Raw genomic sequence first — 19,244 nt, 5'->3', positions numbered from 1 at the left:
AAGTTTAAACATACTTCGCTCGTGGTTAACCAAGAAACGTGGTTCGTAAAATATAACGCAACAACGAACTATGAATAAGATTAAAATTTATAGCTGAAACCAATCATTTTCCGCCATGTATTTCATAATTAAACAGTCGACTCTGTTATATTTTGTATAAAAATTATTGCTTTCTAATGAATAATGAAATGTTTTTTGCACAAATGTCTATGCTATATGTCATCCATATTAAATAGAAATCGTAATAAAATCTGTTTAAATATTCAGAGGCGATTTACAAAACTAGGAATAAGAGAACTGCTACGAAGAAACGAAACGCGTATCTTAATTCTCGTGAAACACTGAAGTAGCTAAACGTGGTTAATAAAGCAGTGGCACATTGTTACATCTTCTAAAAGTTCCATCGTAAAAACAGCTTTTCATTTATTTTCCCCCTGTTGCTGTTTATGACAAAGAGTGAGAAAACGAAGAAGTGGATCAAACTGAAAACTTTCAACTGTCGTACGCTGCTGTCAAAACGACAGAACTCCGCTGTAAACAGGTTTACGTTCAATGAAAAAGTTGTACACGATAATAAACTTCTATCGGCTTTCCAATACGCGATTCATGATTCAAAAGGAATAAAATTTATATACAGGTTGGATTCCGGTTTCGCAATTGTAAGACCAGACAGTATTCGCGGAATGGAAAAAGAAAATCTCAATAAACGTTTTCCGTTTCGGCTGAAAGCATCCTTGATCTTTGTTCTTCCGTTGTTAAAAAAGACAAGTAATTAAATTGAGCGGCAAAATGACAATCGGCTGTGGAAAAATTGTGAATTTGTACGTTGTGCTGAAATTCTGTAGCCGTAAAACTTTTAATCAAACTGAGTAATAATTCACGATCTTTAGAGTGCGCGTCATCGTCGCAGGATATTCTCAAGGATATCTCTCGCTCCGTCGGTTATCGAAATTATTTATGATAAAAAGAGGAACTAACTAAACGGCAAAGAAGCGATTAAAGTACATGGAGGAATTGATAGTTGGAATTTACTTTTCATATTACTTTTCTCCCGGCTTTATTTTCATTTCATCTCGTCTTACCTGTGTTCTCTGTACGATCCCTTTCAACTATTATCGTCTTTCGCCTCCAGTTCTATTATCCTGTCCACGTGAAGTTGACGTGAAATTATTACAATACCTTTCTCAGTTCGTTTCTCAGGAACACGGTGATTATTTTAGATCACAATACGTAGCATTACGTCGTACAAAGAAACACAAAGGTAGCATAAAATGAATCGTACGATAATTTATCCAGCTTGTTATCATCTCCGATAGGAATTTTATTTAACACGAGTATAGATTGTCTTTTTTCCGTTTAATTATAATTAACCAGTCAAGTTCTCAGACATTTTGTAGAGTGACTTTAATGTTCGTGTATCACCGATGCATTAAATCGCTGCGTGACAGATTGGATCGTCTATATCGCCTCCGTTAATATTGGCCACATTTGAAAAAGAGTCATCGACGTAAATTCTCGTTCGTATCGAAAGTTAACGTAACTACTTGTTTCGTAGCGACGCTAAAAGCTGTTCCTGAAGAAAATCGATCGTAGAGGTAAGAACGTACTGATCACGCAGCAGCGCGTAACTTTTAACGTCGTTACAAAGAACAAAACACGGTGGAACCACGGTAACAGGATTTTCTATAAAAGTTAGTCGTGTGTTAGTACTCCTCTAGGCGATCCCCGCGATAATCTCAGTTTCATGGTTCCACGTGATCCCTTCAGACATTTTATGGCCTATTCAGATTTTCGTGTAACATTGTCCGCGTTCTGACGCTCATAATGAAAAGCAATTCTGAAACTTTAGTCATGCGTTAATATTCTTTTCACGAGTAATAGCAGAGATTCGAATCACGTCCTCGACTCTTCGTTTCTTTATCCTTTTATCGCCCATCAATTTGTTGGAAGTGTTTGCGTTTAGTTTTAGGGTTTTGTTTGGAATACCCTAGAGAAGTGGGTATTTTCAATTATATCTTTGATCATAGTATGGTATATGGATGACGCGTTAGTTACGACCGTCTACGAGAAGAAGTTTCGATAGGATGATAAATGTCTCGACCAATTCTCTAACACAATGCAAACTAGAACCTGACGATCGATCCACCTCTGATCAAATTATTCGAAATGCTCCACAGGTGATCAGCATAGTCTCGGTCCTGTTCATCTGCATCTCGATCTTGTCGTTCTGCCTGAAGACGCATCCGGACATGCGCGTGCCGGTGATCGTGAACCGATCGGTGAACACGGGGAACGGCAGCTCCTGGGCGGTGGATAAAACGCATACGAACGCTCACGACTTCTTTTTCTACATCGAGTGCGTGTGCAACGCCTGGTTTACTCTCGAGTTTCTAATACGGATTACCGCGAGCCCGAACCGGTGCGTGTTCATCAAGAGCTCGGTCAACGTGATCGACATGGTAGCTACCGTCAGTTTCTACATCGACCTGGGGCTACAGCGTTTCGCCTCGCATCTGGAGAACGCCGATATACTCGAGTTCTTGAGCATCATACGCATCATGAGACTGTTCAAGCTAACCCGTCATTCGTCCGGCCTGAAGATCCTCATCCAGACGTTCCGCGCATCCGCCAAAGAATTGACCTTGTTGGTCTTCTTCTTGGTCCTTGGCATCGTGATCTTCGCCAGTCTGGTCTATTACGCGGAACGTACCCAGTACAATCCGAAGAATGATTTCAAGAGCATACCATTGGGATTGTGGTGGGCTTTGGTCACGATGACCACCGTCGGTTACGGGGACATGGTGCCGAAAACCTACATAGGGATGTTCGTCGGCGCGCTGTGCGCCCTTGCCGGTGTCCTCACGATCGCCCTGCCGGTGCCCGTGATCGTCAGCAACTTTGCGATGTATTACAGTCACACGCAGGCGCGAGCCAAGCTACCGAAGAAGAGACGCCGTGTAATTCCGGTCGAACAGCCGAGAGTACGGACTCTGGGTGCGCCGTTGGGAGCGGCCGGGGTTGCAGGCACTATGGGGCCACCGGGATGCACCCAACAGCACATGCAGTCGGGTGGACCTACATCGGGATCCGGTGCTCTAGCCCCTGGCCTTGGACAGACGCCCGGGGTCGGCTGCACTGGCGGCATGGGACCTCAGAACAGACGGATGAACGCTATCAAGACCAATCATCCCAAGGATGTTTCGTTCGCCACGAAAACAGGTAAGTTCTCCATGCTTGATCGCGCCACGTGTTTCTTTTAGGATTAGGTTTGTCGTTTTCCTAAGTCCGCGTAGAAACGTATTTTACTCCGTTTCGACTGTCGAGTATATTTCGTTGTCTAGATAAAATGTACGTATTTCTTATCGTATTATTAGGAGTAACCGGTTAGTTACTAATACAAATCTATGGAAACGTAGTAATGGCATAAAAGGCAACAAGTGCTTGCCAGCGTAGGGTAAGATATCCTATCTTCGCAAAAACAGAATCCCCGCGACAATCCAATACGAAGAATGCAACAACGCTATTGTAGTAGTCGACTATTGACGGATTTCAAAGGCACTATCGTAACGTTTTCCATCGCCCACTCGCGTTTTTATGGGAGGAAAATGGCATCGTAGGTTGGAGCGACGAGCTCCAATAGCATTCCAATATAGATGAAAGTTTACCTACTCTTCGTTGATCAACAATTTTTTTATCCTTTCTTTCGCATATATACCGTTTGGCGTTTAGAACGAAGGATACTACAGAATACAGAGCGTAGAGGAATACTACAATGGTGGTTTCTCGTCAGTGGTTTGACAAAATATATAGGTACAGACAAAGTCGTTCAAAGTTCTAACAGTTTCTTTCCACAGACACATTTGTTTGTATGTATATATTTAGCTTATCTGCACGCAAATCCTACACGTATCTAGGTACATGAAAACAACGTTCTCCTTCGTACTGGCCGCAAAACCTCCGGTAAAAGCCACCGACACACCTCCTCCAAACTACCTACAATCTTTCCCAAGCACCTGGAACGAGTCTTAAACCGCATCACAGGTGCACTCGCAGCGTTCGCCAAACCTATGTTTCTTACTCCGTTGAGCCGAGTGTTTCTAGGAAGAAGCCGCGTGTGTATGTCCAGCAATTATCATGCACAAAGGCTCTGCTGGTGTACAAAAGGAACGTGAAAAGAAGGAAAGAAAGAATAAAGGTAGAAAAAAGGGGAAAAAAGCAAGGGGTTAAACAGTGGTCTTGGCCAAGACGCAAGACAATTTTAGCTGTAATTGTCGCCCGAGCGGAAAGGTCTGTAGTGTCTTTGTTTTCCTGTTCTTCTTGTACCGTGGGTTCCAGAGGAGGACCGGAGGAACTCTAACCTGCGGACCAACGGGACCAAGACAGCCGGAGGTTTGGGTTAAAGCTGAAACCAACGCTACTCTCCACCACTGCCGAGGCGCACTCAACCGGGGCGTCGGGACGACCTACCGAGCCGAACGGGAAAAACGGTGAGGGAGAGAAAGAGAGCCGGGGACGGAGGGGAAAGATTGCCGGAGGAACGAGCTCAAGACGGGTATCAAGATTGCATGGTCTATAAGGGAATATTAGATCGCTGCGGGTGAAACGTCGGATTTTTACCGCAACCACTTGCGACGCCTTTCACTGCGACCATGCGTGGATTATTACAGCTGTCCTGGCTTCTTTTCGTTTCTGTTCGTTCCAGCACACGTATGCCTATGTATGTATGTACGAGCATACGTGTGTAGCAGGGGTTGGGAGAAATTTTGGCTGTGAAATTCTGGCTCGTTGGTGGCTTACAGGCGATCATTGGAATCTTAGCGGATGATAAATCTCTCGAAATTCGATGAACGGGGGTTGCGCTCGAAAGGTTAGCAGGAGAGTGTAAAACTTGAAGTGTCCTGTTCTTCTTTATTGGAGTTTTATTAGAGCTTGACGTCTGGTGAATTTTTTGGCGATGTTTATAGTAAGAGATGTATTTGACGTAATTTATCTTTATAACTTTTCAACTTTATAGATTTATAGATATATTCGTGTAAAACAGGTATATTCATCGCGTTATATTTATAGTATGTAATTTATAATTTATTACGATATATTTAAATACATATTTTATTTATATATTTTTATACTACTTTACCTTTAATTATATATATATATAATATATATAACTTAAAATGTGTACAGCACGAGAGAATACGTTTGACTAACGCGTTGGAAAGAGGAATTTTTGAAATTTCCAGAGATATTTTCTTGACGTACGAACAGTCGTTGAGTAGAAGAGAATATTTCTGGCAAATATACCAAGCTGCTTGTTTTCTTCTTCTTCGGAAGCTTTGTAAGTCCGTACGAAGCTCGAAGTGACTAGATAAGTAAATAATCTCTGTGTTTTTATAAACGTAGACACGCATTATATAATACACGATGGAAGAGAAGAAAACGAGAACTTTTGTTGATATAATACAAGCGAATTAGAAGATCGTAAATTTCATTTCGTCCTATTTTATTTCTACCGAGTGAAATTTATGAAACATTAACGATCTGTTTAGTATGCATAATACGTATCGTGGTTAAAATACAAACGCGGGAATGTTACATGAAATTATACAAACATTATACGTTTCAATTTTGTAACAAATATTTCATAAAGTATATCGCATTAACATAGCACGGGTATTACTGATAAATGAGCCACTCTGAAGAGTAAACTGGCTAACTATACTATCTGAAAATAACTTGATAATACCACGAGAATATATTACTTGACTTTTCAAACCAAAATTGGTTTCGCGACATAATTTGGTCTCTATGCACCTCAGATAAGGAACGTATCAGCGTTACCTACGGCATGTGCAATCTTACGTTTTAATTACGAATCGTTTCTAATTACGTTTAACGTAAAAACAAGCAGCATACGGTTTTCGAATCGTAAAACCGAAATGCTCGTGAAATTGCCATGAACGAAGCACTTGCGTCGAAAGTGATAACGAAGGGCGTTCCAAAGCCTTAAAGCCGAACGCGAAAAACAGTGAGCAGCTTGGCCACCGGAAGTGGAGTCACGTTTTAAATCAAAAGCTGCTGGAGGCAGCAATTAATTGGAGCTTTTAATTAAATCACGTCCGCACCAACCTGCTAACCTTTCGGAAAGCAACAAAAACAAGGAAAAGAAGCGAGGGAGGCGAGAAAAGAAGAGGAGAAAAACTTCACGACCAAATAAGAAGACAGCGAAGCGCCTTAATAAACGAGGCTGAAGCGCGTGCGCGCACCAAACATCCGACATTTTACCCGCACCGATCTAACATTATTCAGGGACTTCTCGCGATACATCAATTCAGCTAATGTATCATTTTCACTTTCTTCGATCGTTTGCTCGAGCGATCGATCTCTCCTCTCCTCTCCAATTTCTCCTGTCCGTTCTTTATTCTCGCCACAACCTCTTCACCTCCCTTCATTCTAGTAAACACGGATCATTCGCTCGTATCGTTCGGAAAATACCGAGAACGCGCCTGGATCGGCAAAGATCGCGCGTTGATTCCGCTAAATGTTTAAACGAGATTGCAATGAAAGAAAGATAGAAAGGAGAGTGGAGAGAAAAGGAAGGGAAAGGAAGCGAATGAAGTAAAAATGAGAGAAAGGAGGGTAGAAGGTGTACGAGGGATGAATGCGCAGGGCAGTGTTGGGTGAACGAATGTTTGTTACTAGAGTGAAAAGGAAAAGGAAACCCGCTACTTGCATATTATTCGCTTTGTTTCAAACTATCGAAGCTATCCAAGCGTTTTCGGTCATTTCGTAAAGAAGTTTTGTATTCGTCTTTACGCGCTATAAATGTTCTTTTACGACGGAGCAATGTTTCTTCTTTTATTCGAAAATTTGGAACGACGAATGCGAAAGACGTTGACTAAATTCATTTTATATGTTATCCGAAATAATTGAAGCCCAACACTGGCGCAAAAACTCGTTCGAAACGACGAGGAATATTCGTCGATTGTCAAGTGGAAGCCGAGTGAAAGCCTCGTGTTGGTCAAAGTCGAATAATTTATAAACCGGAGAGCACAGCTTCGCTGCCAAAAATTCCTGAAAGTATCTGGTAAATGCTGCAGCAGCCGCGTAATGAGACTGACGGCGTCTCGAGGAGTTTAAATATTTGCGTACGGAACGTTCGTAGGAATTTTTGTCAGGATTCGACGTCGTACCAAGAAGATCCCTCCTCCCCTTAAACGGATTCGACTTTCCATCTATGAACCGTCGTCGAAAGCGAATAAAAGGCCGCTCTTAATTTCTCGAGATTGCCGCTTTAAATATCGATGAGTGAACAATTTGCGTTTCTCATTTCCACCTTTCATCTGGAAACTTTCCTTTCCAAACGATATAAGGAACGAAACGAGATAGCGAATAAAACCTCAACGTGGAAAATCCTTGGAGAAATTTCGGTGTTCTTCTGCCTTTCGCTGCACGAAAAGCATAACGTATTTATTTCCCGCCATCCTAATAACATCTCCGTTAACGATCATCGATCGATAATTAATCGAAAGAGAATACTCATCTTACGATACTTATCGTTAGTAGCTGGTAAAATCCGAGCGTCAAAGTGGATATTAGTTGATGCCCTAATTGAGAGGACCAAATGTACACACGTGTCGCATAAAACGTTGATTGTTAACAAATTTTGATATACCATAATTTTACCCCTAGTAAAGTGTAACGTAGTGAGTAAAATATTTAACGGGCTGCCATTTGCCTCGATTGCCATTTGATCCTCTCAATTGGTTCGAAGATTAATCGGATAATCGTGAATATTTGCTTGTAACTCTTGTAATAATTTAACAAGGCTGCGTTAACCAGCGATGCATAATTTTCCAAAGTAAATGCATAAAACGTTCGAACGCTGAGAAAGCTAATAAAAGTCTGGCGATACTCGCTTAACGCTAAGTGTATACCACCGATCGGAAATGAAGCAAGTAAAGGCCGAACGTCGATTAAAGTCAATTGCAATAAAATTCGCTACGCTTGTTCGCGGCCGCTAAATATTAAGCGACGCTGTACTCGGCGGACGAGTGGCGAACCCAACAGGTTAAACGAATGAAATTTATTTCCTATCGAGACTTCGATGGCCAAGCTTTCTGTATATACGCTTCGTGCATATACCGCGTGCCGTTAATGTTGAAGTAAGTTTGTTGATAATGAGAAAACGACGATGCAACGAAAAGTTGAACATTTCTCCGGATTTTCCTTAAAACGTAATATTAACGAGAAACGATTGTAAAGCTACTACGGTATTAATATAGTGTATGTAATAATATAAAAATATCTTTTCGGAGATGAAATGCCGATAAAATTCGAGCAACTCGAGGACGAGGGATCTTTGATGTACACGCGCGTATACACACACACACACACACACAAGCCTCGAAACTGACACGCATATACGTCCAAGTACGTGTAAATATTCGGATCAATCGCGATCCAAATACGAAAACCACACAGGCTGTTCTATACTCCTTTGTTTCTATTTTCGGCTGTTTTCCGCGTAAACGATTCTTCGTTTCTTCTTCGTTCTTTGACGATACGTATATACTTGCTCGCTACGACAGATAAAATTTAAATTCAGGTTTTTACAAAATATGGGATCAATGCCGATTTGAAGTATTTTTTCTTCTAGTTATCCATTTCGGGTATATTCTTACGCGTTTATTTTGGATCGAATAGAGAGAAAGCAGCCTTCGTCGTTTAACGCTTAAGAAGCTCCAAAGTTGCGAATCGTCATATCGGCGCGGTATTATTATCTTTAGGAGCGGTATTCTTTCTGAAACCAGTGATGTCGTTTCCGCGTTACATGCAACAAACCTTCCCTCAAGCCTCGTGTCTACTTCCGACGCGTTTAAAAAGAAAAAGCTGACTATTTTATAAAAGAAAAAAGGAAAAAATTGTGAGTAAAGAAGTTGGACGAGTCGTATGCGCTTTAAATTAATCGACGGAAATTAAAACGCTAAAGAATCGTTGAGATAAAGTAAATTATATTCTTTACAATGTTTTCATAACGCGTTCTAATCGTAAAACTGTTACTTTAAGGTTTTGGAATATTTACAGTACTTCGAACGAATATTTGAACGTTGATAAATAAAAAAGGAACTGAACAATGTAACATGCTCAAAAATTGACTTAAGTACGATATACAATGTAACGGTATACTAATTTCTATAAGAAAATTCGAAATTAACTTCTCTCTTGGACACGGAATATCGTTGATTTCTCAAAATTATCGGTCTACGGCGTAGACTTTATTTCGTCGTTGAAAATACAGAGAAAATTGTACAATCGACTCAGTGCCGTCCATCAAGCTACTGTATTTACGTATATACGTTACGTATGTCTTTTATAAAAAAAAAAAAATCGTCGTAACAGGTAAAAAGATAAAAAGCTAAGAAATGTAAAAAGAAATTCTGATGTTTCGTGATAACGTTGTCATTCTTGATGGACGTTTAGCTCTCATAATTTTAGGATTAATAAAAGGCTTTGGATGGAAATGTTGCTCAAATGATAATAATTCGATACCGTTTTTTTAATTACTTTCAATAATTCTACACGTATTTCATGATATTTTCATGTCTGTCTTTGATTTACTGTGATATAGTATACCGCGATCGAATACAAAAATGATATATATAAAATTCCTACCTTTAACGCGCCTATCGACTCAACTCTTAACGTAACAATTCTGCGTTCTGTACTTTGACCAAATAATACGAATTTTTATAATAATTTCATTTTCGACACACACACGATCCTAGATACGGAAAATCAGAAAAGAAAGAAACGTTAACAAACATTACGTATCATGCTAACAAGAAAACAAGAAGAAAGTATACAGGAGATCCAATGGAAATACGTCAACATGTAAAGAAGCGACTTATGGATACGATAATCCAAGTCGCGATGTTGTTAAAAATAATTTTCTAAGCAATATATGTATACATGTGACAATAATTTACTCTTAAAAACGGTTATTAAATCAACGGTTTTCTAAAAAGTAATCGATAGAAATGAAATAAGAACATTAAACGAACGTAAAGTTAATTAGAATAATTCGTAAAGAACGATTGTCGAATTCTCAAGGGAGAACGAAAGGGTATGCCGGTTGCACCGATGAATAAAACTAAGCCATCCGACGTGTATGAACGCGAGACGATATCACTGGCGACAGAGGTTCCCTGGAAGAAGAAAAACATCATGTTGCAGCGTTCGAGGCGCGTTCGAGGAACGATAAAGTTGAATCGCAGTCGAGACTCGACAATTTCGACGCACCTATCGCACAAGTACACCCCCACACATGCATAGACACACGCTCGTCCACCTGTGACACATAGCTGTACACGTACAAACGCAAATATTCACCGACAGTTCATAAGTACTTAACCATGCTGAAAAATTACAGCGAGACAATACAAACCGTATTGTATGATACACGTAATACAGGGTGATTCTAAACGAAAATGAAGGGACGAATTGAAAGGCAAAGGGGATGAAAATAGACGACGAATGTCCGCTTGTTGTCTACGTATGGATCAACGTCGACGAACAGAAGGGAGAACTTAGATCTTCTTAGTTATCGTTTTTTAATCGAAATTAATAAACGCATAATGCGATTATGTATTTTTGGAATTATATTTTCTGTTTTCTCGGACAAATGCACTTTCTTCGATTTTGCCGAATTTTTTGCTTTCTAATGTTTTCTATTCCTACGTCGATATTGGTTCGTAGACATTACAAGAGCATGGGCATTTCTCGTCCATTTTTGTACCCCGTGCCTGTAATATTTATTACATTTTTAATATAAAAGCAGTTTAAGACGGTACTTGATCAACGTATGCTTTGTTAAAATATAGTGGATAATCGTGTCATTTCATTATCATGCGCACATCGCTATAATATGTATGCTTGGCAAAAGACATTTTTTTACTTGCTAGAATGATATCGCTCGTTGTACATTCTTTCCACGATAACGTACCCGTTTATTCATTTAGATATAACGTTCAAACAAAAGAGAAAAAAGAAAAAAAGCAAAAAATACCAGTCTCGAAAGCTACCAAAGAAACGTAGAAAATGTTGAATCCAGCAGAGCAAAAGTGATTTACAAGCCACCTATTCAAAATTGAAAACGAGAAGAAAGAGTTTTCTAGTTTTCAATGCTTCGAACGAACATTGTATACGAAACTTCCGTCGCTAAATTTCAAAGCATTGTTATCTTCGGAACGACACATTCAATTACTAGGAAAAAAGAAAAAAAAAGGAAAAAGGAAGGGAATAAAAGAAGCAAGGGAAAAAACACAGAACACCTAAAGCAGCATTGATCCAAGTATCCTCGCGTCGCGTTTCTCATCTTCCTCGAAGAAAACATTCCGCGTGCCTGCGACGCGTTCGTCGCGGTGCAAGTGTTTGGATAAATAGTTGTGAACTTAAAGCCGAGTAAAGATGCAGAAGCAAAACGACTGAAAGAAGAAAAAGATAAAGAAATACAATCAGGGAAAAATAGGGGAAAAAAGAAAATTAACGAGAGAACAAACACGAACAAAAAATACAACACGACAAGAACACATGACCAAGTTCACTTAGAGAAAACGGAAGTTCGATACTAGAGATCGAACACTCGGTTTTCCAGAGACACCAGCAGCATGTATATTCACGTACATGACCGTACGCATGTATGAAACGTATTCGTACGTAACACGCACACGATACGCACCCTGAATACCGCCGGGACCAATCGAACCACCCCCTGTACAACCCCACGCTGTACAATCCGTCTGATCCTCAAATTGCGTTCAAAGAGAAATTACACTGTCGTCTAGACTACGGAAGACGGAAGTGTAAGAAAGCGTCATTTGTATTTACGATTGCGTGTACACGCGTTTGCACGCGAGAGAAAAAGGAGAGAGAGAGAGAGAGAGAGGAAAAGAGTTGAAAGGACGATATAAGCGGGGGATGGGGGACTGACAGGGCCAAGTGGAGAACGTGGCAAGCATATCAAGCGACCAATAATAAGGCGCACTTTGACTCCTTCGTGGACAGGACCAGGTGTTTACAGGATTTATACGAGACTCGTAGGTCATCGGCAAAGCAGACGAACAGAAAACCGTGAACCAGAGAAACGCTTTTGAGAAACATCTCTGCGAACGTCGGGACGCGACTTTCATGCGCAAAGACGCGTGAAAGATCAAAGGAAGTCGAATATTTGGCCGCGAGCGAATCGTTCGAGCTGATTCTGATGCGATCAACGAGGTTTGGTCGGAGAAACTGAATGCGAATGGAGTTTCGGGTGAATCGGAGGTGAAGTTGTTGGGGAGGAGAAATCGAGCAGAGAGTTGGGAGTTTTGTTTTTGTTGGCACTCCTGGACAGTTTTATGGTATCTAGAGCGAGTGCCGTAATTTAGAAGGGGGTTGAAAATGGTTGGCGAAAAGCCAGAAAAGGGAGGAAAGTGGAAGATGAAGAATAACTGCGATATCTGCGAGTATTGAGAAATTGAAAATCCAGGGAATAGAATATGGACGTGATTTTATGAATAATGACTTTTTAAACAATAACGAATTTTAATAAATAACGAGTTTATCGTTCAGAGGAGATAATATAGTGGTCGATATATACGCGTTAATGGTTGAAGTTAAATGCAGCGTGACAAGAACGAAACGGGAAACGAAACTTTCGAGTGAATTTCTGCTTCGATTTATTCGACATTCGTAAGAATGATCAGAACGAAACGAAATAATTATTTATCAAATATCCAAGAAAGAAAATATCGTACAACGTCTCAAAGTTATATGCGAATACCTAATCGAGAAAATAATATCACTTTACTACTAGGTACTACTGCCAGAACCAAATATTAATCTCAAATACAAAATATTAAAACGTTAAAATAAAGTTAATATTACAAATATTAAAATACTAACCTCGTAAGCAGGAAGGAACAGTTATTAAATGGTATGGAACACAAAAAGAAAGTAATCCTACGGTACTACTAACTTTAGAAAGAAACAAATAAATTATAATTTTTAATATGAAACGATGAAAATTGGATTATCGAGCTCCCACTGTGATACGAATCGGTGACACTGAAAATTTCGCGAATATTCAATCGTACAGCATCGGCAACTGGATAATTAACGACGTGTGTAGAAACGGCCAGAATTCTATCGTACGAGCAACAATTTTTTTCGTTGAATCTGCCCCATGAACCGAAAACGTGATTAAATTCAGGCTCGATTCGCTTCAGGAACCGTTTCTACGCGATTTGTCCGGAATTTTCCACTCGTTGGTCTGGCGTTAATTAATTAGTGGCGAAAATTAAATGCGAGAGGAGTAAGAAGATACCGTGACCTACCCAGATGTAACGTTTTTTGAAGTTGAGGTAAAATAGAGGATATAGTGCAGTGGAAAAATTAAAAGTCACCTAAGGGTAAAATTAATTATATTTTATTTTTATGGTAAAACACGAATTTACGCTTGAACCGTATACTAAATATTTAGTAATACATCGATAAATATCGTTTAAAACGTTAGAACATTTATCGATTAAATTTGTATTTTTATGAGTACGACGGTTCGATCTTCTTTAAAGCACATCGCCATTAAACGTCTGCTTTTCAGTAGATACTCTTAATTTTAGATACCGCGAACTGGTTTAATTGAATATCGATAATTTAGCAGTGGGTTGTTAGCGATGCTGAGAGCGTTCTTAAATCAGCAGGTGAAAACACGATTCGAATTTGTTGAACCGTAAGTCACTCGAATAGAATTTTCTTCGTTAGTTCAATGCACATGAAACGACGATTTCGAGTTTCGAGGTGAGTTTAAGTTACCGAGGAAGACAAGGTGTACGATGAATCTCTTACACATTCCTTTTAATCATTGCAAACTGTCTGCAAAATACGATGTACGAGTACAAGGCCTATAAATTAAAAAGCTGTCGTTCGTCGTAAAAATGATACGCTTCGTTCGATGAACAACGCAATTTTTGTTCAAAAAATGGTACCTCCAGCAAAGAACGTGAAATTCGTATAATTTGTTTCTAAATCCGATTGTCGACTTAAATATACGTATAAAAATTTGCAAGCAAGGCCTACTACCGTTAACACTAAGCATAGCGTGTAACTGTCCATATTTTTGACGGAACAGAATTGTCGTCGAAATCTTCTTATTGTCGCACCTCGTAAACTAAAAGGTTAGCACGAACTGTTCTAGTCACAGCCGAGCCACGAATCTAACAAGTGGAACAACAGAAAATCTGCAACGGTAAATTACTGCTGTTCGAACGTGATACACGAACCGCAAAAGAAATCTTTCAGCCGTGTGACACGAATCACCGGTGATCAATCTTATCTGAAACCTCTATCTATCCGATCCCTTTACGAGTCCTACGTGCGTGGATTACGCGTTGGCCACTCGATTCGCCGTGAACAGATATAAAACGATACGTGACCTGTCGCCCGGACAGCTTGTACGACAATCCGCAAAGTATTCCCGATCTTATCTCTCTTCTTACACGCCCCTCGAGGAACGCAAAAGCCATAGATTATAGGCTGACGTTCTCTTCGCGCGAACCAGGCTTCGCGAATCCGATACATTGTTCCGTTGACGGCGAATAAATCAGATCGAGGATCGGAAAACAGGTTCGACGACGCGACAGGATTTTCATCGGTTACTATCGAGTCGGGTGTAATTGATAGATTTCTAAACGAGGAAATCGGAGAAACAAAGCGTACGGTAGCGGCACGAGAGTCTTAACCCTTGCGTTATTAGCCGAGGATATGGGGTTGGTTAGGGAGAAATGGAAGGCAGGAGTTTGAGAAGCAGATTTCGAGAGAAATGGAAATTATGAGCCTCGGCTGGGTTAAGGAGAAGAGAAAGGTAGGAGTTTGGGCTTCGTTAAAGAGGAATGGGAAGTTGAAGTTTGGATTAAAGAGAAGTGGAAAATGGAAGTTTTGGTTGGATTAAAGAGCAGTGGAAAATGGAAGTTTTGGTTGGATTAAAGAACAGTGGAAAATAGAAGTTTGCACTGGATTAACAGAAAGTTGAAGGTGGAACTATAGATTGTTTTAATGGGAAGTGGAACATAAAAATTTGAGTTACCTTGAGTTACGGAAGTGGAAAGCTAGAGTTTGGCCTGTTAACGAGAAACGGGAAAATTGGAGTTTGGAGTAAACAGAAGTAGACAATGAAAGTTCGAGCTGCGTGACAGGATCATGGAAAAATAATTTTAGATCGTTAATTTTATCCTGTTAGTAGACGAAGTTCCCATTGAAGCGAATGATAAAACCAATCATTAATAATCGCAATTAAACGGTAAATTTGCTACAGTTCCAAAAACGCTGATCTCTATTCGATCTTGATAAAGGTAATGAAATGATAAAGAGATGGCACGCATCGAAACGATTCTAAAAGTGAAACAAAAAGTTATAATGAGATCCTGTTCACCGTAAAATGTCCAGTCATCGCTACATCGACGGAAAAGAAACCGGTTCGCGTTGTCATCCGTTCCAGTATTTAACCTGGTACGCGTTTGTTCGAGTCCGTTAAAAGGAAACGCAGCTTGAGTTAAACTTTTTTTTCTTTTTGATAGTCGACTAGTGTCCAGGTATTATCCAAAGAAAAAGTGCTTCAAAATGTGCCGCGTGCAAACGAAGAACAGAACGACGGAAGCAATGGAAGAGCGTGAAAGAAAATACGAAGAAAAAGAGGGAAAAAGTCGACGGAAAAAAAAAGAAAAAGAAGAACAAAATGAAAGGAATTGTACGCGTTTGCGGATGTGCAGAAAGAAAATAAAAGGTATCTCTGCGAACGTATATATGTACGCGTGCAAACCGCTGTTGCCTGATATTAATAGTGAATCACAGCGATGGTACGCGTTGGCGAGGAAGATTTTCCAGGCGAATTGACGTTTTTCTCTTTAACACCGTTACTAATTGTCGCAGCAAAATTGTTCAAAGAAAATTGAAAAGCGAGAAAATGTATTACAGAAGAAACTACAGATGGAAAGAAAAAAATGATCGTCCAACGACAGAATTTCACGTAGAGACGAGTATCAATTTGCCTCTCACGTGATACTACTTTTGTATAAAAGTTTATGAATTTGAAATTACCTCTCGACTTCTCGTCCAACGCAAATTAAATATTTAAAAGCCATATAAAAAGTATCTCGATTTAACTGATATTTAATAGTACGAAATTGTTACAAAGAGAATCGTTATTTGAGTTTGCAATTAAAACGCGTTACCAGCATGAAATACCGAACCGGTTAATTTAACACGGTATTTATGTATATATACTGGCATGTTTAATTCCATTCAATCTTAGAAACAGCTCTCGTTATTTCATTTTCTAATGCGATAAGTACCAACTGTTAACAAAGCATTTGTATTGTAATATATGCATCGTGTAAAAAGCAGAAATCAGGACACAGAAATAAATTATTTCTGTAATACGCTACAGTTACGATTACTATTCAAATTTATTTAACGTTGAACGTTGAACAGAAATACTCGTAAAGAATGAAAATCTAAGATGTTAAAGATAAAGTTTTAAGAGAATAGTTATAGTTTTGATGAAATTTTAAGAAATATCATGATATCGACGATAAAAGAAAATTTGAGTAGAATAACGGTGTTGCATTTAGAATAAAACCTGGTTTTATCACATTCTCACGCATAGTGTTTTCTTTTTAGATTATTTATTTTAAATCAAGCGTGATACATAATATGGTTGAAAGGGCATAAAAGTTTTGAATATCAGATCGATCGATGTGTGGTAAATAAAAAGTTAATATCCAAACATTTTCACTCGTTGATGTGTACTTGATCACGATTCGCGTATAATAATGTAAGCAAAGGTTTGACGTGAAAAAATGTCAAATGCTTTCGAATTTATGTCATAAATTTCAAAATCATCTTGAAACTTGCCAATTGTTCCAATTAAATCGATAACTTCTCATGGAATTTATTTGTCTTAACGAATATGTTTTGCTTCTTATTTCTCATATTTTCTTGGAAGGATTCAAACCAAACGATAATAATCTCAAGATTTCATGCGCAATGTATCTACACAGTACTCTGAAGTAATGTTCGCCAGATAAAATATCTCGTTGCGTGGAAAAGGAAAATCATACTATTTTCATAGTTAAACGTAAAAGACGATATCTCGGACTTCTTCCTGAATATCTGAAATGTCCCCAAAAAGCTCTATTTTTCTGTTATCTAAGGTTCGTTCTCTTATTCGCAGTCTTTACATTAAAAGTCGTTGTAGCCATAAAACAACAGAACATTGTGTCAAACGAGTAATAGATACAGTAGCGGACAAAAGTTTAAGACGAAATGGAAGAAATAAATAATTGATTTACTTTCCATAAAAAATATAAATACGGTGTTCTACTTTTGGTATTAACTAATTGTACATTTGTTTGTACACTTAGAAAAAAAATTTCATTTTGATATTTTGCTCAATAGCTAAGTTATAAAAAAGGAACGAAATCTGTATAATATTTCGTCGGTCAAAAGTTTAAGACTATACAAAAAATATTAATTTTTGGTTAAAAAATATACACAATTTTTGTTTAAATTCAATATTTTGTTCAATATCCGTTATTTCTTATCCCTTCGGTACATCTTCTTGGCATAGAATCTATTAATTTTTTATATTAATCTACCGTAATATTATTCCAGGCTGTTTCAATCGTAGAGTAAAGTTCATTTAAATTTTTCGGTTTATAACCTTGTACTGTCTTTTTTATGATGCTTCACAAATTCTCGATTGGGTTAATGTCTGGTGATTGCGACGGCCACGGCAGCACGGTGATATTTTCTTCTTGAAAAAACTGTTTCACAACCCGAGCCGTGTGCTTCGGATCATTATCATTTTGAAAAATAAAATCATCACTCATATTGTTGCGTGCAAAAGGTAACATTGTGTTCTTGAGTATGTCCTTGTATTGAAAACGGTCCATAATTCCATTGATACGACATATCGGACCAGGGCCGCTTCGAGAAAAACACGCCCACACCATAACGTTGCCACCACCATGTTTAAGAGTTTTTAAAACGCACTGTGTTTTCAAACTTTCGCCAATTCGACGTCTAACGTACCGTACCCCGTCAGAAGAGACGCGACTGAATTTCGATTCGTCAGAAAACAATACCTTTTGCCAATCTTCACTTGTCCAATGCTTATGAGCTTTAGCAAATGCAAGTCGTCTTTTTCGATTCCTAGAACTCAGCAGTGGTTTCTTTTGGGGTTTTCGTCCTCTTAAGTTAAAGTCTTCTAATCTTCTCCTAACAGTTCTAGCACTAATTTGTGTATCGTTTTCATAGTTTATCTCCGCAGCAATATTATTTGCACTACGAAAACGATCCTTTTCGCTCAATCGATGAATCCGGCGATCCATTTTCGGTGTTGTTTTCCGTGGTCTTCCGTTTTTCGGTTGATCGCAATACATGCCTGTCTTTAAACATTTATACCAAGCTTGTTTACAAGCTGTTTCTGACCTGTTCACTATATTTGCTATTTCGGTGAAGGTTTTACTTTGCTTTCGCAGCCTTACGATTTGTTCCCTTTCGTTTTCAAGTAAATTCTTTGATTTACCCATAGTCTGTTCCTACCTAAATGAATTTTAAGCAATAAAAGGTACACTAAACAATGATTTTGACATTCCAGAATCAAAATGTTCAAAAACTGTACTCGTACTCACGTTTTACACAGATCGTCTTAAACTAATGTCCACTGTTTCCAAGTGCTAGGCGGTAACTAACTGTTGTAACTCCTACATTGTTTGTATTTAACAACTGACTGTCTGAGGTTACGAAGGTCAAACATACAGCTACGTTATTCCAAAGAGACAAACCGAATAGAAGAACAATATGCGTATAAGATGTTTGTAATCCGGTTTACAAATCATCGTCTTAAACTTTTGTCCGCTACTGTACATAAATATCGGACGCTTAAATCTACTGCATCTCTTTCTCAAAAAGGTTACACTTTATTAAAATCAATGAACAAATAAACAGAAATATATGATAATGTATGATAAATATTAAACACGCATACGTGCATCCACTCGTGTAACTAGATATGGATAGTAAACAAATTCAAAGGAAGCCTATTCGATAAATATAACAGAGACCAAGGAACTAGAAAACAAATACGATTACAAGGTAAACGTTCGTTTAATAAACACACCAAACGGCGAACATTTATTGAACAAACA

At 38.8% G+C, this 19,244-nt stretch overlaps 2 protein-coding genes across 2 annotated transcripts in view; both read left to right on the top strand.

Moving 5' to 3' along the window:
- Positions 1–15,736, top strand: part of LOC132911079 (potassium voltage-gated channel protein Shaw) — a 43,254-nt gene extending 27,518 nt beyond the window's left edge. Inside the window, exons 4-5 of the mRNA XM_060967470.1 lie at positions 2,178–3,219; positions 4,336–15,736. Coding sequence (XP_060823453.1) covers positions 2,178–3,219; positions 4,336–4,400 — 1,107 coding nt within the window. The 3' untranslated portion in view covers positions 4,401–15,736. The remainder of the gene's footprint in view (positions 1–2,177; positions 3,220–4,335) is intronic.
- LOC132911091 (optineurin-like) overlaps positions 1–19,244 on the top strand; it is a 428,401-nt gene that overhangs the window by 185,745 nt on the left and 223,412 nt on the right. The window lies entirely within an intron of this gene.

This window comes from Bombus pascuorum, chromosome 10 (genome assembly GCF_905332965.1).
Source record: "Bombus pascuorum chromosome 10, iyBomPasc1.1, whole genome shotgun sequence".
Taxonomy (NCBI): Eukaryota; Metazoa; Arthropoda; class Insecta; order Hymenoptera; family Apidae; genus Bombus; species Bombus pascuorum.
This window is presented reverse-complemented; position numbering and strand designations above follow the sequence as displayed.